At 30.8% G+C, this 26,929-nt stretch overlaps 1 protein-coding gene across 1 annotated transcript; it reads left to right on the top strand.

The window, feature by feature from the left end:
- The first annotated feature begins 2,395 nt into the window (after positions 1-2,395).
- Positions 2,396-26,214, top strand: LOC113366479 (ferrochelatase, mitochondrial-like). The gene is made up of 9 exons (XM_026608085.1): positions 2,396-2,586; positions 2,795-2,948; positions 13,675-13,823; positions 17,522-17,594; positions 17,662-17,763; positions 18,383-18,548; positions 19,442-19,597; positions 23,659-23,775; positions 25,948-26,214. The coding sequence occupies exons 1-9, from the start codon at positions 2,553-2,555 to the stop codon at positions 26,140-26,142; spliced, it is 1,146 nt and encodes a 381-aa protein (XP_026463870.1). The 5' UTR covers positions 2,396-2,552; the 3' UTR covers positions 26,143-26,214.
- The last annotated feature ends 715 nt before the right edge of the window (positions 26,215-26,929 follow it).

Genomic DNA, 26,929 nt, shown 5'->3' with positions numbered 1-26,929 from the left:
GCTACATAAAAATGTTTATGGGGCATATTGGTAGTCATTGCAACCTAATTTGAAACTGAATTTTAAACTTCCCGTAGGGTAAGTTATTGTAAAATAAAAAAAATGGATGTGTGTGTGTATGTATGGATATAATTTTTCGTCCACGTTTTTGGGCGTCCGGATCGACCGATTCGAATAGTTAAAAAAACATTCGATTCCTATTGATAGGGAGATGTGCCGATTAGTTTTTGGCAAAAACAAGTTAAGCCGTTTCGGAGATACGGAGCAAAGAGCGCAGAAAATAAAAATTGAGTTTTTGAGAGAACGCAGCATCCGATTTGAATAATCTAGAAATCATTCAATTCGTAATGAGTGGAGATACCGAGCTAAATGTGCAAAAATGGCAGTTTTTGAGAGAACTGAACATCCGATTAGTGTTGGCAAAACAAATGATTTCGGGGGGAAAAAATTATTAACTTCCTGAAAAAGTTTGTTTTCATAAAAAAATCCGATATGTTTTCTCGACGTTTCAAGCCATTATGAATCGAATGAGACCAAATTTGGAAAAAGTATATGTGTGTGTGTCTGAACAGATTTTTTGCCGTAAATCAACGTTTTCTCAAAAATGGCTGTACCGATTTCAAAAATTTAAAAGCCATTTGATGTATCGCGATGAGAACTAGAGTTTATCAATTTTGCGCAACGATCACCCAAGCCTTTTCTTTGTAAATAGCAGAAAAGTGAAACTTTTTTCGTCCACGTTTTAGCCCGCAGTTCTGCATCGATTTTGAAAATTCAAAAACCGTTCGAAAGATATTGGTTGGGAATTTTGCTGATTAGTTTTTGGTAGAGATCGGCCGGGCCGTTTTCTTGTAATAAAGTGTTGAAAAAAATATTTTCGACGATTTTTATTGTTACTTTTTTGACGATAGATACCATAGTCTTCTAGATCATATTATAATATCAATAAACGAAATAATCGTACGGTAAACGAAATAAAGGAAAGTCCTATGTTTGCGCTGCAAGTGGACGAGTCCACAGATGTTGTTTCGTGTTCACAATTTGATACTTTAAATATGACGATGTAAAGGAGGCATATTTGTTCTGCAAGTCTTTGCCCACTACTAAACGCGGCGAAGACGTATTTCAAACGCTAAAAGAGTTTATTGAGGAAAATGGCCTGATACACCATTTCGCTTTGGCTGTGAAAACGCTTCCACCAGATTTGCTAAACACGTTGTAAAAATTGTTAATCACATTTGAGGCAGCGCTACTAACTCAAGATTATTCAAAGTTTTATGCGATGTAATTACTATTGCGATGTATTTACTAGAGCTACATTTAATGCTCTTTTGTACCATACAGACAGGGCCGGTCCTGGGGTCCTTAGCGCCCGCATGCAACTTTTTTTCTAGCGCCCCCCCCCCTATTAATTCTAAATGTTTTAACAGTTTATCATTAAAATTATATGAATCTTTACATATTTTTTAACAATGAATTTTTAATTATTCTGGATTTAGTATACAAAAAATTAAATATAATCTAAAAGCGTATAACATACATTGTTTTTAAATTTATATAGTAAATCGAGGAAATACTAGGTTTTAATAATTTGATTATAATCAAATATTTTTAAATCTTCAATTATTTTTAACGTATGTACAATATTAATATTTTGGCTTTGAAACATTTTACTTATTTATTAGGCAAATTATTCTATTAAACAACTTAGCCAACAGAGCTAAAAAAACAGAGCTTTTCATGTCATGTTGGATTTTTAAAATTTTAATTTTATTGTATTTATCCTTGCTTTACCGTCATATTTAGAGTATCAGGTTTTAAAGTTACATTTTCAACGCATTTTAAAAGCATTGTCCAAAAATCAGTGAAAAATGCAAAGAAATTACACATTTCTTGAATTGTTTTGAAAAAAAAAAATATTATAATATATTATAATTTTGATTTTCAAAACTCGTTTTGGCTCCCCCTAAGGCGTGCGTACAGACGTACGTTGATCAAGAGGCAAAGTTGTAAGTAGGGTTTACGAATTACGAGAAGAAATTGGATTGTTTCTTGAAAATCAGAGTACACAAAAAGAAACAAAATATTTTGCAAAAATTAAAGACCAAACATTTGTTCTATAAATGGAGTTGGATAATAAATATATTTTCGTTCAAATTTGTGTGGTTTTAATTATTTTAAATTAGCTAGGGGTAAACTCAATTCCCATACTTGTTCACAAGGGTAGTTAGTGGCATTTAAAAGGTTAGGAACCACTGAACTAGTTTATCTATGGTTAGTTGGTCAGCTTGTCATTTGTCACAAATTGTGCACATCGAACAGACCCAACATGTCTCCTTGTCAATTTGTCATATATGATTTGTTATTTTCTAAACATTGTGTAGGTTGTCACTTGTCAGCCTTGTGCCTGCAATTTTAATTAATGTGACAACTGATTTGCCATTTTTGTTTATAATAAGAATTCATTACTAATTTGGAGATTTACTTATACGAAGATAAAGTGAAATTATAGACTAATTATTCAGGGTTAAATTTTATTTACTATACTCAATATGAATAATTACAGTTATAGAGTATTGCAATTAGGTTAGGATTAAGAAGTTACTTTTTAGTTTTAAACTTTGAATTTTATTTTGAATGCTTGTTTAATATATTGATGTAAACGCAAATGTGATGTATATATGAATATATATGTACTTAGAAAACTGAATGAAAGAACAATAATGAATATTTAAATATTCGGTTTATATATTATTAATTTTTAACTCACTTTTAATATATTTTATTCAAATAGGAAAACAAATGCAAAGACATTTAAGTTCATCTTCTCGACCAAATACTGGAATTTTAATGTTGAATATGGGTGGTCCACAGACCCTTGACAATGTGCCCGATTATTTGCATAGAATAATGACCGATACTGATATGATTCAACTTCCCTTCCAAAGGTAACATATAATTTTTTCATCTTATATATAATAACTAAGAGGCGACTGCAAGAAAAAGCAGACAGAATATTAGAAACCCAAATCACAATTATTTAGAAAATACAGCTTAACAAAACATAGATATCAGTTAATTTATACTTTAGGAGTATTTATAAATAATTCTAGGTTTATTATAGATCATGTTATTATAAAGACCTGGTATATTTCGGAACGGCATATTAATTTACAAATAAATCAATAAAACCAATTTTAAAATTAGGTCCCAATTTTATTATCATTTCTCATATAAATTAATCAATAATTGAGAAAGGATTTGCTTGATGTTTTATAACATTTTGTAATGGCCAGTTACAATATATACTACTACTAATAAATTTATAGTTGCATATCTTACTATTAAATTAACAATTAGTTACAATATATCTTACAATCTTATTAAGTGATGTGTTATACATATAATTATAATGTCAATAGAATTGATATTTTTTATGTTAGAAAATATGTAACATTTAATAAGATCTCTTCTTGAATACATTTTAAAAACATCTTTTTTCATTTAATTTTCATGGTGTTTAAGTTTTGCGGCATAATCTCTATTTTTAATTCTTCAATTTTTTTATGCTCGATAAAAGAAGCATCTGCACGTAGTTATGTATTTTTTCAAGTTAAGGGAATTTATTACCAGTTTAAATTCCTTGACGGTTCATAAAAGTCGATTCATTTTGTTTCCATTTTTGCTGCTGCTCATAACTCATATTTGTTATACCGTTTAAGACTGCAATTTCCAATATGTATATCTTATGCTATAAATAACAAAGGCAGACGATGAATTTTTGTGTGATAAATTTGGAAAATCGATGTTTTAGTCATGAATAAACAAAAAATCATTTATTTATACATCAACATTTATGGGTATATTTACTAAAAATATTGGATAACCCTTGGATTTAAAATAAATTGAGCTATTGTTAATGAATTTGTTCAATAAATTGTAGTGTATATTTCTATTACAATTTCTATACTATTTTATTGAACATATTTCAATATTTGTTTGTTTGATGGTTTTACGTGGCTAATTTGAATTTCACAGTATAATTAAAGAGTTAAGTGTGGGTTTTGATACTCATCATTTTATTTCAAGCAGTTCCACATTTAAGATCACTCATATGGTTGTTTATACATTTCGGTATAGACTATAGTGTAAAACACATACTAATTTGTATCTAATTGATAAATATCAGTATAGTTTATTAAAAAAATGGAACTTTTGAACAATGTCTATTGGGTCATCTAGTGTATGTATATATATATATATATATATATATGTGTGTGTGTGTATATAAATTATGATATGTTTTTTTCCGAATAATTAATCCAATAAACTAGTTGGTTTTGGTATTTTGCCTTGAGGCAAGTTACAAGAACTTCCCGATATGTGTAAATAATCGACTTATTCAATAAAAAATAAATTAATTTATGAGTGATTTAAAGTATTCTGAGTAGATTTATTACACATAATTGAAAACGAACGAACACGTTAACTCTCGGAGTATTTTCTAAAAGCAAATGTTCAAAATTCAATAATTTTTATAATTGAACCAGTTTCCGTAGGACCTTAATGGTTGAGTATGTTCATTTAGATCAAGTACTCTATCATTATACCAAGTAAATCGTCTATTTTTAATTTTAACAACAATTTTAACAATTTTCTTAAACTTTGATGAATTTTTAAAATTAAACTACTTGTGAAGACGTAATATTTCAGTATGTTCTATAAGACCATGATATATATTGCCAAAAAAAGTTCCATGAAAATCGGCTTAAATTTTTTTTAACAGTTAATTACAAGAAAACGGCTTGGTAGATTTTTACCTAAAACTAATCAGTATCATTCCCAACTAATATCTTTCGAACAGTTTTTGATTTTTTAAAATCGATTCGGTGGTATGAGCTTAAATGTAGACGAAAAGTTTAACACTTTTTTTTCAATGGCTTTTAAATTTCTAAAATCGGTTCAGGCGTTTTTGAGCAAACGTCGATGAAAAGTCTAATTTTGACAAACGCCAAAAAAACGATACTAATTTTTGCAATGTGGTCTTAACCATCCTACAATTTGAAAAAAAATTTCCATCACCAAGAGAGAACACCACCAATACATGGATCAACCTCAAATGTTAAACCAGGTATCTCATACTCACATATTACACGTAAAAATACTATACTACCTGAAAACCAGGACATTCCATCAACTACTAATCAGAGCTCGACAAACATTAATAATATCAATAATCTGTCAGAATTGAAAGAAATGATAAAAACACTTACTGAACAAATGAGCACTATGCTGAATTTACTCACAACCATTCTAGCAAATAAATCATGTTTTTCAAAGTAACAATCTGTTCATGGAATGCAAATGGTTTGTGTAACCACACTCAAGGCCTTAAATATTTTTTAACAATCAACGATATAGATATCATGCTTATATCAGAATCACATTTTACTAACAATAGTTCCGTACGAATACCAAATTATATAGGTTATAATACTCCGCACCCAAGCGGAAGACCTCATGGAGGAACTGCGGTTCTATAAAAGCTAACATGAATCATCATGAAGCTGAACCATTCCAGAAGGACTTTCTTCAAGCAACATCAATTTCAGTTAATATACCATCGCACAACCAACTAGTACTATCAGCCATTTACTGCCCGCCTAAACACAGGATCACTGAAGGTCAGTTTATAATTTTTTTTAATACGCTGGGCAATTCATTTATAGCGGGAGGAGATTATAATGCTAAGCACACATTCTGGGGTTCTAGACTGATGACCCCTAGGGGTCGAGAACTTTACAAATCGATTGAAAAAAACAATCTTAAGCCAATATCCACCGGCGAGCCTACTTATTGGCCAATAGACCTTAACAAAATCCCTGATCTAATAGATTTTTTCATAACTAAAGGCGTTAACGATAATTGTTTAGATATCAAATCAAATTTAGATTTAAATTCTGATCATTCGCCAATTATTCTGCAATATTCTACAACTACAGAAGTAAATCAAAACTCATATTTTCTCACAAATAAATTTACTAATTGGCCATTATTCCAAGAGATAATTGATGAAAAAATTTCTTGCAACATACCTCTTAAAAATGAACAGGATTTAAACTTGGCGATAACAAATTTCACAATTCTGCTGTTATCAGCAGCTCAAAAATCTACTATACATTCAAATGCAAGTTGCAAACCTAATTATTCTTTTAACATTAAAAAAATTATAGCTCAAAAACGCAAATTGCGAAAAATATGGCAAACCACAAGATCACCGACCTATAAAAACAAGTGCCTGCAGGAATCTTAAGACTTTATTATATGAATATAAGAACGAATGCCTTAAAAATTATTAAACTAATCTTTCAACTACTAAAGACACAAATTATTCTCTTTGGAAGGCAACGAAGAGATTAAAAAGGCCGATAGTACATATACCTCCAGTGCGTAAACTTGATGGTTCTTGGGCAAGAAGTTCAGAAGAAAAATCGGAAGAATTCTCAGAACACTTGAAAAATACATTCCAGCCTCATCTCCGCAGTTGCAACGTTAACCATAGATAAACAAGATTGCTTACAGAATGAATCTATACCAGGCCAAATTGTAAAACGCATAACGGTGACCGAATTAAAAAATTATGTCAAGGATGCAAATCCTAATAAATCTCCTGGACCAGGTAAAATTTCGATAAAAATGATAAAAGAACTGCCAGAAAAGGGATTTAGATTATTAACAATAATATTAAATTCAATTCTTAGATTAAAAGTGTTCCCTCAAGCTTGGAAAACAGCTAAAATAATTCTTATACCTAAACCTGGGAAAGATCCTGATTTATTGTCTTCTTATAGACCAATAAGCCTACTTCCTTGTATTTCGAAGATATTTGAATAATTATTACTCCAACGCATTAAGTCAGAATTGTTGAATCAAAACCTAATTCCAAATCACCAATTCGGCTTTAGAGAACAACACTCAACCATAGAACAGGTTCATCGCCTAGTAAATATAATTAACGAATCGTTCCATGCAAAAAAATATTATTCGGCTGTATTTTTAGACGTTGCGCAAGCATTTGACAAGGTATGGCACACTGGTTTGTTGTATAAACTAAAACTCTGTTTATCAGAACCGATATTTTCAATAATAAAATCGTTCCTTGAAAATAGGGAATTTTTCGTCAGCATTAACAACGAGGAGTCGACAAAAAGAAAGATCCTCTCTGGAGTGCCACAGGGAAGCGTTTTTTCTCCAACTCTATTTCTTATATTCACAGCGGATTTTCCTTTATACTCCGGAACAAGCGTGTCGACATTTGCTGACGATACATGTATTATTGCCTCTAATAAAGGTCCTGCAATAGCTTCGCAACTATTACAAGAACATCTAGATATTGCTACAAAATGGCTTTCTTTATGGAGAATTATGACAAACGGCTCAAAATCTACACATATCACTTTTACACTGCGTACTGGTATATGCCCTACAATTAAGTTAAATGGACAGGAAATCCCAGTAAAAGATAGCGTAAAATATCTTGGAATACACCTAGACACAAAATTGAACTGGAGAGTTCACATTAACAAGAAAAAACAGCAGATTGATGAACTATTCAAAAAACATTACTGGCTACTGAATAAACGTTCCGAACTGTCGACGAATAACAAACTAATTATTTATAAATGTATTTTTAAACCAGTGTGGTCTTATGGGATTCAACTATGGGGCACCGCAAAAAAAAACAATCTACAGATCATTCAGCGAGTGCAGAACAAGATCATAAGGCAAGCACTGAACGCACCTAGGTGCGTTCCCAACTGGTTGATTCACCAGGACAGCAACATAATGACAGTAAATGAAGAAATTCAACAAAAAACAAACAACTACAAAAAAAGAATAGACGAACACCCAAATTACTTGGCATACAAAGTATACTCAGAAGCGCACCCAACAAGGCTAAAACGAAAAAAATTCCAAATGATCTCATAAATTTGTAAATTATTATTATTATTATTATTATTATTATTTTTATTATTATTATTATTATTATTATTATTACTACTATTATTATTATTATTATTATTATTATTATTATCTTACTATTTCTATTATTGTTATTTTGTTATATTTTATTATTTTTCTAGTATTATTTTATCATTCAGAAATTTTATTTATATTATTTATTAATTTCCCGTAGGGTAAGTTATTGTAATGGGCCGAAAATCGGAATTGAAAATTTTTACATTTCTCGACGTTTTGAAGGTTTCTGAACATTTTGGCATACCTCAGAAAAAATGGATGTGTGTGTGTATGTATGTATGGATACAAATTTTCGCCCACGTTTTCGGGCGTACGGATCAACCGATTTGAACGGTTTAAAAAAACATTCGATTCCCATTGATAAGGAGTAGTGCTGATTAGTTTTTGGCAAAGGCAGGTCCAGCAGTTACGGAGATAAGGAGCAAAGAGTGCAGAAAATAGAAATCGAGTTTTTGAGAGAACGGAGCATCCGATTTGAATGATCTAAAAAACATTTAATTAGTAATGATTGGGAGAAGGGGTTATTAATTTTTCGCAAATGCAGGCCCAGCCATTTCGGAGATACAGAGCTAAATGTACAAAAAATCGCAGTTTTTCAGAGAACTAAGCGTTCGATTCAATTGATTCAAAGAACTATCTGCTTGTCTTAAGGGGGTTGTTCTTTTTTTTGTTACAAGGTATTTGTTTTTGTTTTTCTCGAAATGTATTGACCATAGAGACATGCGGTTTTTTTAAACAAAAATTACAAAATCATAGAATATAAAGAAATTTTATTTTTTTTTTTGTCGCCGTCATTTGTTATCCAGGGGGCGCCAAAGTGGGCATTGCACAATCGATCTCTTTTGCGGTGCCACAGATAAATCCGTAGCGCATCGCCTGAAACAAAAAAAAAACGAAACTACGTCGAAGAAGAAGTTTGAATCCAGTCCCCCTACCAAAATAAAAGAAAAAAAGCAAGAAGGAAAAAAATGGCTGCCATTTTTAAAAAAAAGTGTTAAAAAGGGCCTTTTTTGGGACGAGAAGCTTCGCAAATTTTTTTTGCGTAATGTTATCAAGTTGTTTGAGGTAGGGGGACTAGGTATTGCAGTGGTGAACAAATTAAAAAAAAATGCAAGTCGATCCGACTTGTAGTTTTTTTTAAATTTGTGGCACCGCATTGAAAAAAGTCAATTCGAGAAAAACGTATTTAAAGTTTTTAATATAATGTACTAAATCATTACACCATTTAATTTAATGTACTAATACACCATGGTTTTCAAAGGTGCTGACACATTAAAAAGGTTATGTACATGAGGTGTTATAATGAAAAAGAGAGCAGCTGGCATACAATAGCTCCGGAGCGATGAAAAAAACGGTTTCAGAGAATTATACATATAGATATATATATATATCTATAACTTCGTCAAAAAAATAGATATTGAGATGATTTTTTTTTAAATAATTCTAAGGTTTTTAGCTTTCATAATATCAAAAAATCTCAAAATCGAAAAAAAATAAATAAAAAAAGAACAACCCCCTTAACAAAATAATTGATTTTGGAAAAAAAAATTTCATTTTTTTTTTTTTTTTTTAATTTTTTGTATATCGAAAATAATTCAGATTTTATTTTTAATTCCGACTAAAGTTCTAATATACTTTAAACAAATAATTTCAACTCTGCAATTCAGTTTATATAATTCTTATAAATATTAGACAATGTTACAATGTTTATAATAATCTATTTGAATAATCTATTCAATATTCCTCGAACATTTCGTTACGGTACGGGAAGTTCCAGCAATTTGCCTTAAGGCACGATGCCACCAACCCCACTAGTTTCAATTTTTTTTTTCAAAAATTTTTTTGTTATCGAAAATAATTCAGTTCTTAATTTTAATTCTGGCTAAAGTTCTAAAACTTTAAATAAATAATTTTAACTTTGTAATTCAGTTTATATTCTTATAAATATTAGAAAATGTTACAGTATTTATAATAATCTATTTAAACACATTTAATATTCCTCGATCATTTTGTTACGGTACGGGAAGTTCCAGGAATTTGCCTTAAGGCGCGATGCATACACTACTAGTTAATTTTATTTTTATTATTATTTGCTTATATATATTTTATATCAAATCATATTACGGATATTATTTTCATGTAAATTTTATTCTTCGCACTTTTATTTATTTAAATTTATGTTATTATTTATCAGTATTAATTGATGTTAATAATTTAGCAGTTGTAATAATTGAAAATATAAAAAAAAATTGCAAACTTTGACGAATTTTTAAAATTAAACGACCTGTCGTAGGGCCTTAATATTTTAGTATGATCTAATTCTATAAGACTATGGTATCTACCGTCAAAAACAAATTCTCAAAAATCGTCGAAAAATTTTTTTTAACACTTTATTACAAGAAAACGGCCCGGCCGATCTTTACCAAAAACTAATCAGTACGATTCCTAACCAATATCTTTCGAATAGTTTCTGAATTTTACAAAATCGATTCAGAATTGGGGGCTAAAACGTGGCCAATTTTTTTTCCCTTTTCTGCTATTTATGAAGAAACGGCTTGGTTGATCGCCACGCAAAATTGATAAACGCTAGTCTTCATCGAGATACATCGAATGGCTGTTAAATTTTTGAAATCGATCCAGCCGTTTTTGAGAAAACGTCGATTTACGGCAAAAAATCTATTCACATACATACACATATACTATACAAATTTGGTCTTATTCGATTCGGAATGGCTTGAAACGTCGAGAAAACATAAAATTAGCGAATCGGATTTTTTTATGAGAACATAAACTTCTCCTTCGGGAAGTTAATAAATAACAATTAGTTTTTTGGAAATGTTTATGTAAGACGTTTTGGAACTAGATACATTCCATCATCAGGTTTTTCTGTCTGAAACAATTTTTTATATAGACTAACAATATTAATGATGATGATTACAGAATATTGGGAATTTTTTTTAAAGAAATGGATTATGTACTTACTAGAAGTAAAAAAGGTAATGTAGGACAATATAAAAAATGTTTTTGAATTGAGAAGCAAAAATTATTCACTTGCAACACTGATCTAGTACTCGCACAAAAATTTATTCACGAATATTTGAAATTAATCATAATATCTAATATATTAAATTAATATAATATTAACATATTAATTGTTAAACTAAGAATATCTCATTGGAGTTCTTCTTAGACATCGCTCTTAAATATTGTTTGGTTCGCCCGTAGATAAGCGGTTAAGAGCTATGGGACTTGTTTCAGAGGTCCCGGGTTCGATACCCACTTCGAGCAGCCTGTTGTCAGGCAGCAGTGGCAACGATTTTCACTTGGAAATATAGAAAGCAATATGTTTCCCAGTGAAAATAGCCCAGGCATTGCTGCACTAATAAAAAGTCAGCCCTATTAGATTAATTCTAATAACAAAAATCATCAAATATGGATGGATTAACCATTGGGTTACCATCTAAAAATACGAAGTCAGGAGAAGTTTCAGCCCAACAGCTCATAGGACGTAAGGTTCTGATTGCTGTTAAAAATATAATAAAAAAATTATTGTCAATTTAGCTCATAGGAATCTTTATGTATTTCTGATTGCTAAAAAAAATATTTGAAATTTGTTTTTGGACTTTAATCGACTTACTGATTATCTGTAATGTAGTTCTGTCCCACAGATGTGAACAAATATATACTGTCCAAAGCGAATATTGTTTTATGGTTCGTATATTGACAATTTCCGAAAAAAAGAGATATTATTCCTGCTGCTTGGCTGATCATCGTGCAAAGCTGGCAAACTAGTCAACTAGCTCGTTCTTATGGAGTTAAATCGATTGAGTTTTAAATGTTTGAATCGGGACAGCCATTTTTTGAGAAATCGTCGACGAAAAGTCAAAAATCGGCTCACACACACATACATCATCACGTCATAGTTCATTTATGTTATTATTTTTGTATTACTGTTTTCATTTTATTTTTTATTTTAACTTTTTTCATTTTATATTCAATTTATTGAATTTTTTTTGTATTTTTGTATTTTTTTGCCCCTATCAATTTTGTAAATAAGACATTAAAAGTCTTGATTAACAAAAATAAATCGTAACAAAAAAAAAAAACACATACTTTTTCCAAATTTGGTCTCATTCGATTCAGAATGGCGAAAACATAAACTTATTCGGGAAGTTAATAAGGTGTCGTATATTACTGTTTATTGCAACATAAGTTTTGATACAAAAATCAAAAGATATTTAGAGAAAGCGATATCGATAGCTGCTTTTTTATTGAGGTAGAATTATTTTTGTTTTAATTTATTTGTATTTCTAATGCATTTTGTTGAAAGTTTATCAAGCGATCTCCATTTTCGAATGGATAATGATCATTAAATTTAAGAAATAAATGCTAATTTTTGGCACTTTTCCCTTAATTATTCTCATTCACTACTATTTTTCTGAAAAAAAATGTAATTAGCTTTCAATATAATTGTTTTGCAATAAAAGCTAATTCAATATCTACACTTATTACCAAAATTGATTTGTGTTCTATACTTTACTGCGTTATCGTAAAAATAGACCATTGTTATGGCAAGGCTATGTTACGTTCCCGTTTTCCTACAAAATAATTCAAAACTAATGATGCATGGTATCATGCCTTAATGCAAATTGCTGGAACTTCCCGTAACAAAAATTAAAGTTATTAAAAGAAATTTTTTTTTAGAAACTTTGAGAAAATAATGGAAATTTGAGATTTTTAAAATTTTTGAAGTTTATATAGTATGAAATATTTTGAAAATTTTGAACTTTTTTTTAAAGCAATCGCGATACGTTAGCTACGTAGAAACGAAATAACGAAGCGCGTGGTCGCCGCGTCGCAGTATAACGGATAAACATTTGTACGGAACCCATAGAAATGTAAACAAAATTTGTTCTTATTGTTAAAATATCTGTAGAATTTGTGATAATTTGGCTTTTTATGGCATCTCTGAAACCGCTAGACCTGCCTTTCCAAAAAAATGACCAATATTTGAATATTTTTGAATTATTCAAATTGGTTGATTCGTGTTATCGAAATCGTCGACGAAAAATTGTATCCGCTCATACATACACACACACGCACATAAATTTTTTCTAAAGTATGCCAAAATGTTCAGAAACCTCTGAAACGTAAAGATATATTAAAGTTTTTATTTTCCATTTTTTGCGATTACTATAACTCGTCCCACGGGAAGTTAATACTGTCAAAATGCCATGTATCTGCTGTGCGATCAGGCCTTTTACACATAAAATGCAACTTTAATCATATGTTCTAAGCCATATCTCAAAGAATCAGTTATAATAATATAGTTTATTCTGTCTTTTCTGTTTGTGAATTTTCTAGGTTAGGTTATTCATCTAAAACGCCTGACTGCACAACAACCATATAGGATATTGACAGTTTATAGTACCACTTTATATAAAACTGCTACATAACATAGCCTTGCCATAACATGGTTCTATTTTACGGCAGAATCGGCCCCTAAATCTCAGTTATACATTTTTTATTAGGTATATTTTTATATATTATATTTGAGATATATATGAGAGTATATTTCTTTTATTCTGCAAGGAATATTTATCCATATTAAACTAGATATTAATTCTATTGCAGCAAATTGGGCCCATGGATCGCCAAAAGGCGAACTAAAGATGTGCAACAAAAATATAAAGAAATTGGTGGTGGTTCACCTATACTAAAATGGACCAACTTACAAGGGGAATTACTTTGTAAAAAATTAGACATAGTATCACCAGAAACAGGTAAATTATTTTAATTTTCTTTTTCTCTCCGTATACATATATTTACAAAGTAAAAAGAAATCCATAATTTTTGCATGAAAATAAGATTTTAATTACTATAGTTAGAATGACCCGATTTAGATATTGTTGCCATTTTAAAGGTAATGCTATTATGCTCCTCTCATAGAAACTTTCATACCAATTGCCAAAAAATGAGACAGTCGATTTATACAAGCATCTCGTGATGTGAATTTTTTATCATTATTTATATAATTCCTTGCTTAACCCACTAAATTATTAAAGCAAACTATTGCAAAAATATTGGATTTTTTTACTTCACCTAAATATATATTTATATATACAGTGGCGTCGGAACCGTGTGGGCTGATTTTTTATGGGTGGGCTAAGCTTATATTATAATAGTTTTTAGTATATATTGTTATATTTTATAAGCTAGAGTGTGCCATGATTGTAGAAAATCATGTAAGCATGCATTTATATAAAACATGTGAATGTGATTTGTCCCTGATTTTTGGCCAGGTTCCATATTTACATAATTACGTACCAGTGATCTTATCAATACTTTTCTACCAACCTGCTTCCTAATTTTGATTTTTCTGCTCGCCGCCTTCTCTTCGCTGCCTTGCTTCCGCTCCAACACTTTTCCGCAGTTCACCCTCTTTTGATGCACCTTTTTCCGATGTATTTTCCTCTTATATATTTTCTACTATTGCATTTTTCTCCAATACATTTTTCACTAATGCACTTGCCTGCCATGCACTCTTCTTCAAGTTAGTTTGCTCTTGTGTAACAGCTTCCGTTTCTGCTCGGATCATTCTTCTAATATTTTCTTTAGTTTTTATTTATCTGCATTGAACTCTGTTGAAGCATCTTGCATTACTGCAGTTGTTTTGCTTTTGGATTCTTTGTCAGCCTTTAAATTTTCTTCCCCCTGGTAAATTGCTTCTTTTTATCATCATTTTCGTCTACATTTGCAGGTTTGATACCATCATCATCACATGGCACTGAATCAACTAAACACATTAGATCCAATCCGTCAGACCCTACACCGATCCAGATCCCGTCCAGATCCAAATTTTAATCCAGATCCTTATAATCACGTCCAGATCCCTGTAATTCAAGGATAAAATATACAAAATATGGTCATTAATTATCAGTTTTATTGGTCGGCCGACTAATTGCCTAGTAATTCTAAAATGAACTAAATGAATTAACATTAATAAAAGAAAAAGATCAATAGTTATCTAAACTAAATAAAATAATGAAATGCCTAGGTATTTAAAGTGAGATCAATGTGATTAAACATGTGTTCGAAAAACATAGATTTAAATTGATTTAAGTATTAGAACTTGAAATGTCTAGTCTTGTAATTGATATCTTGTTGATATCTTTCTATAAAATCAATTAAAATATTCAATGTTCTAGTTTATTTATGTCTGCTATTTTAAAAGATTTCTAAAATAAAAAATCACTTAAAAATTAAATATAACATGAACTTCCCGATATGTGTAAATAATCGACTTAATCAATAAAAAATAAATTAATTTAAAAGTATTCCGAGTGGATTTATTACACATAATTGCAAACGAACTAACACGTTATCTCGGAGTATTTTCTAAAAGCAACTTTTCACAAATCAATAATTTTTATATTCCGTAGGTCTTTAATGCTTTAGTATGTTTATTAACATCAAGTACTCTATCGTTATACGAAGTAAATTGTCTAATTTTAATTTTAATTTGATGAATTTTTAAAACTAAACTACTTGTCGTAAGGCCGTAATATTTCAGTAAATTCTATAAGACCATGATATATACCGCCAAAAAAAGTTCCATAAAAATCGGCTTAATTTTTTTTTCAACTATTAATTACAAGAAAACGGCTCGGTAGATTTTCACCTAAAACTAATTAGTATCGATCATTCCCGACTAATATCTTTCGAACAGTTTTTGATTTTTTAAAATCAATTCGGTAGTGTAGACAACACTTTTTTTTCTTCAAAATACAAAGAAACGGCTTGGCAGATCGTCGCACAAAACTGACAAACGATAGTCCTCATTGAGATACATCAAATGGCTTTTAAATTTTTGAAATCGGTTCAGGCGTTTTTAAGAAAACGTCGATTAAAGGTCTAATTTTGACATATGTAATAAAGCGATACTAATTTTTGCGAATTTTGACGAATTTTGAAAGTTAAACGAGTTGTCGTGGGGCCTTAATATTTTTGTATGATCTATAAGACTTTGGTATCTACCGTCAAAAAAAAATCATAAAAATCGTCGGAAAAAAATTACAAGAACACTTTATTACAAGAAAACGGCTCGGCCGATCTTTACGAAAATCTGATCAGCACGATTCCCAACCAATATCTTTCAAACGATTTTTGAATTTTTAAAATCGATTCAGGATTGCGGGCTAAAACGTGGACGAATTTTTTTTTCACTTTTTTTGCGATTTTGCGGTTCGGTCGATCGTAGCGCAAAACTGACAAACGATAGTCCTCATCGAGATTCATCGAGTGTCTTTTAAATTTTTGAAATCGGTCCAGCCGTTTTTGAGAAAACGTCGATTTACGGTAAATAAATCTGTTCTCACACACATACATACTTTTTCCGAATTTGGTGTCATTCGATTCAGAATGGCTTGAAATGTCGACAAAACATAAAATTAGCGAATCGGATTTTTTTATTCTTTGGGAGCTAAAAATAAAACTATTTTTTTTATGTAAGTTAGATTTCTAAATGAACTTTAATATGTTAATGAGCTACAAGTTAGAATATTATTTCAACTTTTAATTAAAACAAATGTAACTAGTGGTGTGTATGGCATCGGGCCTTAAGGCAAATTGCTGGAACTTCCCGTACCGTAACGAAATGTTCGAGAAATATTAAATGTTTTCAAATAGATTATTATAAATAATGTAACATTGTCTAATATTTATAAGAATTATATAAACTGAATTGCAAAGTTGAAAATATTTGTTCAAAGTATATTAGAACTTAAGTCAAAATTACAATTAAAATCAGAATTATTTTCTAAATACAGAAAAAAATATGAAAAGAAAATTGTAACATTTTTTTTTTTCAAAATCAATTATTTTGTTAAAACAAGCAGAAAGTTCTTTGAATCATTCAAATCGGACGCTTAGTTCTCTCAAAAACTGCAATTTTTTGCACATTTAACTCTGTATCTCCGAAACCACTGTACCTGCTTATGCCAAAAACTAATCAGCACATCTCCCTATCAATAGGAATCGAATGTTTTTTGAACCATTCAAATCGGTTGATCCGTGCGCCCGAAAACGTGGACGAAAATTGTAATCGTTTCTGAGGCATGCCAAAATGTTCAGAAACCTTCAAAACGACGAGAAATGTGAAAATTTTCAATTTCAATTTTTGGACGATTACAATAACTTACCCTACGGGAAGTTAATTAAGTGAATATATATATAGTTTTTTCAGACTACAAATATTGCAAAACGTGATCCATAGAGTTGTTTATCTAAATAATTGTTCGGCATTTTGTAATGAATCCTAACTTGTAGTTAGTATCATGTTTGCGCAGTAGGTATAGTTTTATCGTATCGATAAAAAAATATGTTGCGTAATATAGTTAATAATATTTCTCTTACAATTAGTATTTATTTTAAGTATGTATTATTTTCGTATATGTTAATATAAATTATTTTTTTGTTGCAGCTCCCCATAAACATTATATTGCTTTTCGATACGTCAATCCTTTTACTAAAGATGCTATAGATCAGATAGCAGTGTAAGGAATTATATGTTGTATCTGTTATGATATATCTATAAGTACTAATCAAACTATCATCACTTAGAGATCAACCGAAGAGGGTCGTTTTATTTTCACAGTATCCACAATACAGTTGTGCTACTTCAGGTTCGAGTTTCAATGAGATTTATACGTTTGATAAGAAATAGTAAGTTTTTATAATTTTATTTTATGTATGCGGGTTTCGGAAAATTTCTCTCAGTTCTAAATTAACATTGTTCACTTTATAAATTCAAGATATATGAATCTTATAAAAGCCTTCGAAAAATACAGAAACATATTGTGAAATATGATTTTTATATAGGTAAGAAAAGAGAGGGCACAAAAAATTGTACTATATTATTTTCTTATGAAAGGGTTCAACTTTTGCTATTAGCGTCGCCTATAGATCCAGTGTGTCGACTTTTAATGAGAATATTTATCCCTCTGAGTTTAATTGTTGAGATTAGTGTAACAAATACTTTTGCGGCTTGCTTGCACTCGTAGCAAAATTGTAAAGAATAAATCACTGAGAAGTATTTGTTTTTTGTTTACGGTTTTAACATAAATTCAAATAAAAAATTGATGTTTTACACAATGCAAAGCGAACGACCCATGGTTTTCTTACTCTTATTACTTTGCGTCAGCATAACTAGTTTTTGTGCAAGTCATAACATTATAAACTGCTCTAGAACATTGGAATTATTAAAATTATAATTATTAAATTATTATGAGAAAGTTTTATAGTTTTGATTTAACAAATTTTAATAATGCATATTTGTTAATAGCGGATTACCTAATGATATTACTTGGAGTGTAATTGATCGATGGAGTACGCATCCACTTTTAATTAAAACGATTGCGAAGAGGATACAAGATGAATTGAAGCATTTCAATGAGGAAACAAGAAATAATGTGTTGATCGTTTTTTCAGCACACTCTCTTCCTTTAAAAGTAAGTTAACAATTTTTACTAACTACTCTTGGTAGAATATTGTTCATCTTAAATAAGAAAATATTAGTGATTAATATTTTGAATCTTTTTGTAATTATATTGAATAATTTCTTGGAAAGCTTAGTTGTTAATTATTTCCACACATATGAATATGGACAGTAGATACCATAGTATTGAAGATCATGCTAAAATAATACGGCTCTACGCAAGTCGTTTAATTTTAAAAATTCTTCTTTCGTTTGCAAAAATCATTATCGCTTTTTTGGAAATATCAGTTTTGTGCAACGATCGGCTGAGCCGTTTATTTGTAATTTGGAAAAAGGTGTTAAACTTTTCATCCACATTTAAGCTCATACTACCGAATCGATTTAAAAGAATCAAAAACTGTTCAAAAGATATAAGTAGGGAATGATACTGATTAGTTTTAAGTGAATATCTACCGAGCCGTTTTTTTGTAATTAACTGTTAAAACCAATTACACTAACTGCACTATTACACAGTAGCCGGTAACTTGCAAAACTTTAAAACATTTTTTTCTTATAATTAGTTCTTTTATCGATATCCGACATTATTTTGAAAAAATAAAATTACATAACTGAGAAGGGGTTTCATCCCCACCGGGGGATGATGGCGGAGTCCAAATTGTTTTCACTTTTGAACTTGAGGGTAAGATGAACCTAATTCCAAAATTTTATGCAAATCGGAGAACAGTAAAAAAATTCAGAGGTTATACCCTTTTTTCCATTCCGTTTACTGCACTAATAATATTTTTTTGTTTATTAATATAATAAAATACTTATTTTTTAAATTACGCGGCCCTCTTCACTGTAATGTTAATTTTTTTATGACAATGAAATGCTAATTGTTTAAAATAATGTTTTAATACCTTTCAGGCTGTGAATCGTGGCGATTCTTACCCATCCGAAATTGGAGCAACCGTACATTTGGTAATGCAAGAATTGCAGAACTGTAACCCATACACATTAGTGTGGCAGTCAAAAGTCGGTCCACTGCCTTGGTTAGAACCATATACCGATGAGGCTTTAAAGGTATGATAGTATTCTGTTATATACAACACACTCAAACACTTATGCCTGTGTGTATGTATGTGGGTGCATGTGTGTGTGCGGATACAAATTTTCGCCGACGATTTCGAGAAAACATTCCAATTGATTTGAATTATTCAAAAAATATTCGATTGCTATTGATAAGAGACGTACTAATTAGTTTTTGAACAAGATAGGTTTAGCTGTTTCGAAGATACGGGGTGAAAAGTTCCAAAAACGGTAACTCGGTTTTTAAGAGAACAGAGCGTCCAATTTTAATAATTCAATAAATATTTTACTTGTATTGACCAAGAACTGATTAACTGATTGGAAAGGCAGGTCTAGCAGTTTCCGAGATCGAGTTAAAAATGAAAAAAAGACATTTGGCGGTCATAAATGATCATTAGACATATGCACATCAAATTATCAGATATTTTATAGAGATTTTTAAATTTAGTTCACATTTATATGGGTTTCGTTATATTGTTTGTCCGTTATAAGAGACGCGGCGCTTACGCGCTTCGATAATTCTTCTCTATGCAGCTAAGCAGTGAGATTGCTTTGAAAAAAAAAATGAAAATATTTCTGAATATAAAAAAGAATATTTTCTTCAAAAAATCAATTTTTTCAAACAAGTCAATTTTTATTCAAAAATTTCAAAATTTTCAAAAATCAAATTTTTTAAAGTTAAAAAAATATATATATATTTAAAAAATTTGGTTTTTGATATGGGAAGTTTCAGCAATTTGCCTTAAGGCACGATGCAATACACCACTAGTTTTCGAAAACGTTTGTTAAAATCTGAACTTTTATCCACATTTTCACAATAGCGACTGGAGAGATCTCAAAAATTTAAAAGCAGTTTCATGTATCTCGATAATGACTATCGTTTTTCAGTTTTGTGCAACGCTCAGCCGAACTGTTTCTTTGTAATAAGCAAAAAAGTAAAAATTGTTTAGTCTACGTTTTATACTGCTTTCCTGAATCGATTTTGAAAAGTTTAAAAACCGTACGATATATATTGCGGAATCGTGCTGATTAATTTTTAATTGAGATTTGTTGAAATTTTTTTTTGACTATTGAACTTTTTATGTTGATAGATATCATGATCCCAGGAAACATAATAAAATATTACGGCCCTACGACAAGTAGTTCAATTTTAAAAATTAATCAAAGTTTGAAAAGTATGGTGATTTATGTGTCATAATTCATACTTTTGTGATATGATATAAAATAAATTAATATATTAATTTATGAAACAGTTCGGCCGATCGTAGCGCAAAACTGACAAACGATAGTCCTCATCGAGATACATCGAATGGCTTTTAAATTTTTGAAATCGGTCCAGCCGTTTTTGAGAAAACGTCGATTTAGGGATCGTTCAAGTATTATGTAAGCAGATTTAGTATAATTATTTACCCCTCCATCCCCCTATGTCAGCAAAAGTAAGCAAAGGTGTCATCAAAACGTCACTCAAAATAAGAAATCAATAACCCCCTACCCCCCTATAGTGCTTACATAGTACTTGAACGGCCCCTTACGGTAAATAAAATATATATGTTCACACATACACACATACTTTTTCCAAATTTGGTTCATTTGATTCAGAATGGGTTGAAACGTCGAGAAAAGCCATTCGAAGTATCTCCATGAGGACTAGCGTTTATCAATTTTGCGCGGCGATCAGCCAAGCTGTTTCTTTGCAAATAGCAGAAAAGTGAAAAAAATTTCGTCCACGTTTTAGCCCGCAGTTCTGAATCGATTTTGAAAATTCAAAAACCGTTCGAAAGATATTGGTTGGGAATCGTGCTGATGATGAGTTTTTGGTAGAGATCGGCCGGGCCGTTTTCTTGTAATAAAGTGTTGAAAAAATTTTTTTCGACGATTTTTATTATTATTTTTTTGACGGTAGATACCAGTCTTCTAGATCATACTGAAATATAACGGCCCTAAGACAACTCGTTTAGCTTTAAAAATTCGTCAAAGTTTGCAAAAATTAGTATCGTTTTTTTGTCATTTGCCAAAATTAGACTTTTCATCGACGTTTGCTCGAAAACGCCTGAACCGATTTCGGAAATTTGAAAACCATTTGTTGTGCCTCAATGAGGATTATCGCTTGTCAGTTTTGTGCGACGATCGGCCGAGCCGTTTCTTTGAAATTTGGAAAAAAGTGTTAAACATTTAAGCTCATACTACCGAATCGATTTTAAAAAATCAAAAACTGTTCGAAAGATATTAGTTCAGAATGATACTGATTAGTTTTAGGTGAAAATATACCAAGCCGTTTCCTTGTAATTACATTGAAAATACATTGAGAAATATTACGATAGAGAAAATCGTCCTGATAATATTGAGATTGAAGAAGAGAAAGCAGTGGACGAAGACAAGGGACCTTCCATATTAAAAAGCGAAGTCGAGAGAGCGATAAATGAGATGAGAAGAAAGAAAGCAACGGGAGATGACGACATACCGGTGGACCTGCCGAAAGTGCTGGACAACAACGGATTGAGGAAACTGATCAAATTTTTGAATGAAATATGCCGAACGACCGAATGGCCAAAGTACTCTTCAGAAAAAGCCCAAAGCGAATAAAAGCGACCACAGGAGGATCAGTTTAATTTTGCACATAGGGAAGGTTCTGGCCAAAATCTTTATGAGACAACTCTCAAATAGAATCGAGCAGCACATGAGCGAAGACCAGTTTGGTTTCAGGAAAGGAAGAGGCACTAGGGACGCTATTGGAAAATTGAGGATAATGTCGGACAAATGTTAACGTTAACGAGGACTTATGTTTCTGTTTTATAGATTGGCAGAAAGCTTTCGACAGAGTCAACTGGAGTAAGCTTATGGGAATTTTAAAATCTATTAATGTCGATTTGAGGGGTCGCAGGCTGTTCCTGAATCTGTATATGGGACAAAAAGTAAAGGTTCGAGTGAACCAGGGAGATACAAACGGCGTTGAAATAGGTAGAGGTGTGCGGCAAGGATGCTGTATGTCACCGATCCTATTCAACCAGTACGGAGAATGGCTCCGAGCCATTTAACCCAACGCAGGTGATTTTTCGATTGGAGGAAGAAGAATCACCACCATAAAGTACGCTGATGATCTAGTAGTGATATCGAAAAACCAAACCCAGCTGCAAAACATGATGAGCAGAACAAGTCGAAAGTGATGAGAATCATAAAAAAAATAATCAGTTGAGGGTAACGGTAGGAAATCGAGAATTGGAAGACGTGGATCGTTTCAAATTCCCGGATGCATACTGACCAGAGACGGATTCTCCACGAAAGAGATCAGGACAAGGATCGCAAGCGCCAAGGCGGCATTCACGAAGAAGAGAATGCTACTGACGAGCAAACTGAGTCTCGACTTGCTAAAGAGATTAATAAAGTGCTACGTCTGGAGCGTAGCTCTGTACGGATTGGAGACATGGACTCTAAGAAAAGTCGATAAAAATTACCTGGAGAGTTTTCAAATATGGTGCTGGAGACGAATGGAGAAGATAAAGTGGGCAGATAAAATAACAAATGAAGAAGTCCTGAGAAGAGTGGGCGAAGAAAGGACTGTACTGAGCACAATTCTGAGAAGAAAAAAAACTAGATCGGATCTCTTCTGCATAAAAAATGCCTCCTGCAAGACGTCGTCGAGGGTAAAATAGAAGGAATAAATGGAATGGGAAGAGGAACTGAAAGCCGAAGCACATGATCAAGAAGCATGGAAGCAGAAGTTTGGAAAGGAAAATATATGAAAAATAGGGGAGAGGGAATAGTGGTAATTGGAATAATAGATGAAGGGTAGGAGAATCATTTATTTGTGGTGGTATTTTACTCCAAGGAGCTGCCTTCGGGCAGACTACATTTATTATTATGTTATTACGACCAATAACATTGATGAAATTAAAAAAAAACTACTAATTGATTTTTTAGATATTTATTTATTTTACTAATTGATTTTTTGGATATTTTTATCATATACTGTAATAATAACTTTAAAATAGATTATGGTATAGCTCATGCTATGGTTTAACTTGGTATCGTTAAAGTAATATAACATTTAATTTCAGGGTTATGTGAAACAAGGAAAAAAGCATTTTATACTAGTTCCTGTGGCATTTGTTAATGAACACATCGAGACCTTACATGAACTGGATATAGAATACTGCCACGATCTTGCTAAAGAGGTAATACTGCATTTATAATATATAATTACATAGCTACTTTATATTGCTGCTATTATATAGTAGTTGACCTGGCAAACGTTGTTTTACCATGTAAAGCATTTCAATGAAATTTCTAGAGTAGCAAAAATAAATTACTTTATTATTATAAGTGTGTAAAACACGAAAACGCTCACTTAACGGTATTGGTTAGGCTATCTTTTGCCATTAAAACGAACTCGAGGGTTTGCCCACTCTGGAGCATATTGAGATGGGCGAGGTGCAAAAGTCCAATTTGATTTTAGCAATTACTTATAATGCAGTGTTTAGTAAAATATCCAGTTAATTCATCATTGTCAACACATGTATTTTGGTAGTTTTTTTTAAAAATTAGTCATCTGGTTCTTATTACCTCATTGAGTAAAAGAGGACAGTCAGATAACATAACGGCCCACTATTTCATTTTAAAGAGGTGTTTTAGAATAATAGCTATATTATTCAATCAATGCGATGATGTGTAATTATTAAGTTGAACAACAAAATTAAAAATTACAATCTAAATATACATTTGCTAAACATAATAAAGAAAAATCTTTATCTACTCCTACTACTTTTATAAATCTTGCTTTGGTAAGAATTACTGTTAAATTTATTTTAATCAGGCTCAATGTTTTGTAAAATACTATTATTAAAAATAATGTAAGCGCAATTTCTATTTGAAACACATATTTCATATATACATTTTCTACAAATATCACTTTACCCACAACCTTTGTATGGAACTTTGTCAAAAAGAGTCATCACAGTTGGAATTAATATTTAATTTAGCTTGTAAATAGTTGTTATTTGTTAAATTATTGAGGCAGCTATGCAATATTTTCACGTTATTTAAGAATGCGAGAATTTTATCAATAAATATTGGAAGAAAACTGTTTTAAAATGACAGATGAAATTTCATCTGATCCTTAAGAATGAGAGTTATATAATAACTTGCTTGCGACAAATCATCAAAAGTTATAGGATACAGGCAGAAATAATTTAAATTTGTTTTTATTTTTAAAAAGATCGCATTCAAAATGACCAGATCAATAGTTATATTTGAAGTCAAAATAAAAGTTCCGTTAAGGAAAAAAATATTAAATGCGCTAGCAATTGAAAATATATCAGTTTTTATATTATTAATATTAAAGCATTCAATATTAGTAAAATTTGCTTTAAAGTTAACTTTTGATTTTATGAGCGACCACATCGTTTTTGTTTATTATGAGAATTGAAAATAATATTATCAATATATTTAGTTTTTGCTAATTCGCATGAATCATTGGAAAAAGTATAGGCGTGTTTCCATACAGAATTGGCCCCACCCAGGTATTTAAATGATTTTGATGCCATTTTCTAGTTATTTTCGGGAAAATCTGATATACCAAATTTCAAATCCGTATCTCATTTGGACGAAATATCATTGAAAATGTGTGAAAGTGGCCCCTTTTTCCAAAGTCGTTTTTTGGCACAACTGTAAAAGATATCAACAAACAAATAACGCCATTCTATTTACATCGGTGTGTACTATATTATTGATAACACATATTGTTTAATAATTATATTTTAGTGCATGAAAAAGTGAAAATAATTTTTTATTTTGAATTTTCGGGTAGAGCGGTTATTTGGACTAATTTTTAATTAGCATCATTAGAAAGGCTATTCAATTTCCTTTTATGTCCAAAATTTTTTTCATGTGGTAGAACATATTTAAAATTAAAAAAACCTGAGCAAGTACACGCTCGCGCTCATATAACACCCGCGTAAGTCGTCTCTGATTTGCAACGACTAGGAACAGCATTGCTCGACGCGCGTCTTCATAAATTCTGCATATGGAACATTTCTTTGTAAAATATTTTTAATAAAACACGATATACACATTTATATTTTGATTAATTATATATTCATATGTATGTGTATAATAATAATTATATTTATATATAATTAAATAATATCTTGAAGTTTTTTTAATTAAATAATATATAAAAATATATTGAATAGAATATCTATACCTATAAATGCTCATATTAATTGTTGAACTGCTATACAATTCTGCATCATCATTAATTGAAACGATATTTAAATTTTGCGGCATTATTAATTGTATTCTACATAAAGATAATATCATTCTACAATTAATAAATTACTTTGTCACAGATTGGCGTAGAGAGGATTAGGAGAGCTGCAGCTCCAAATGATCATCCGATTTTCATTGACGCATTAGTGGATATCGTACACAAGCATTTGAAGAATTCAAGAAAAGTTGATGCTAAATTTCTGACATTATGTGCGCATTGCACAAATCCTAAATGTAAAGAAAGTAAAATGTTTTTTGAAAGACTTTGTCAATAGCAGAAAGTAATTTGGATAGACAAAGCACTGTTATTATTAATCTTTTGCGTATGGTGAAAGGGATGAATTCAATAAAGACAAATATATGAAAAGGTTTGTTATGAAATATAAATATATTTATATTAAATATTATTAAATTAAATATTATTTAAATAGCTTGAACAGCATAAATAAATTATTCAACCATATGCAGTGATATATTTATTATTTTACTTCTTTTCTCTCTCCCTCTCTCTCTCTCTAAATATATATATGAGGGTGGTCTGAATACTTTTCGACGTCAGCACAATTTTCAATTTCAACACGAGTATGTTTTATATATATTCAGTCAAACCTGTTTTTGTGCGATCAATTTTTTAGCTATTTAATTTTTGTGCTATCGGTTTTATGCGCTTATATATATATATATATATATATATATATATATATATATTATATTATATTATACCTCCCCGAATCGACACATCCTTGTCGTTGGGGTTGGGCAATGAATAATGTTATATTAGCAGACTTAACTTATCTGGTGCAAGACAACGTGGTTTATGTACTATAGGTGCTTTGGATGTAGTTTCTATGTGATTTTAGTTAAAATATTCGCATACACCCAATGCGGTCTGTCGACTTAAATCTGGATAATCCTTAAAATATCTTATCAAATGGGGACGAATTAGATGTCCTTATTTTATCATACGGTTCTATTTTGTTTTCCAATCGCGATGAACTCGAAACTTGCACAACCTTCGTAGGGAATAGACAAGTAAGTCTACACCAATGACAGGACGTGACC

The sequence above is a fragment of the Ctenocephalides felis genome, unplaced genomic scaffold (assembly GCF_003426905.1).
Source record: "Ctenocephalides felis isolate EL2017-DRISC unplaced genomic scaffold, ASM342690v1 CF-g0.4_SCAFFOLD_01170, whole genome shotgun sequence".
Classification (NCBI taxonomy): Eukaryota; Metazoa; Arthropoda; class Insecta; order Siphonaptera; family Pulicidae; genus Ctenocephalides; species Ctenocephalides felis.
Note: the sequence above shows the minus strand (reverse complement) of the source record. Positions and strands in the feature narration are given on the sequence as shown.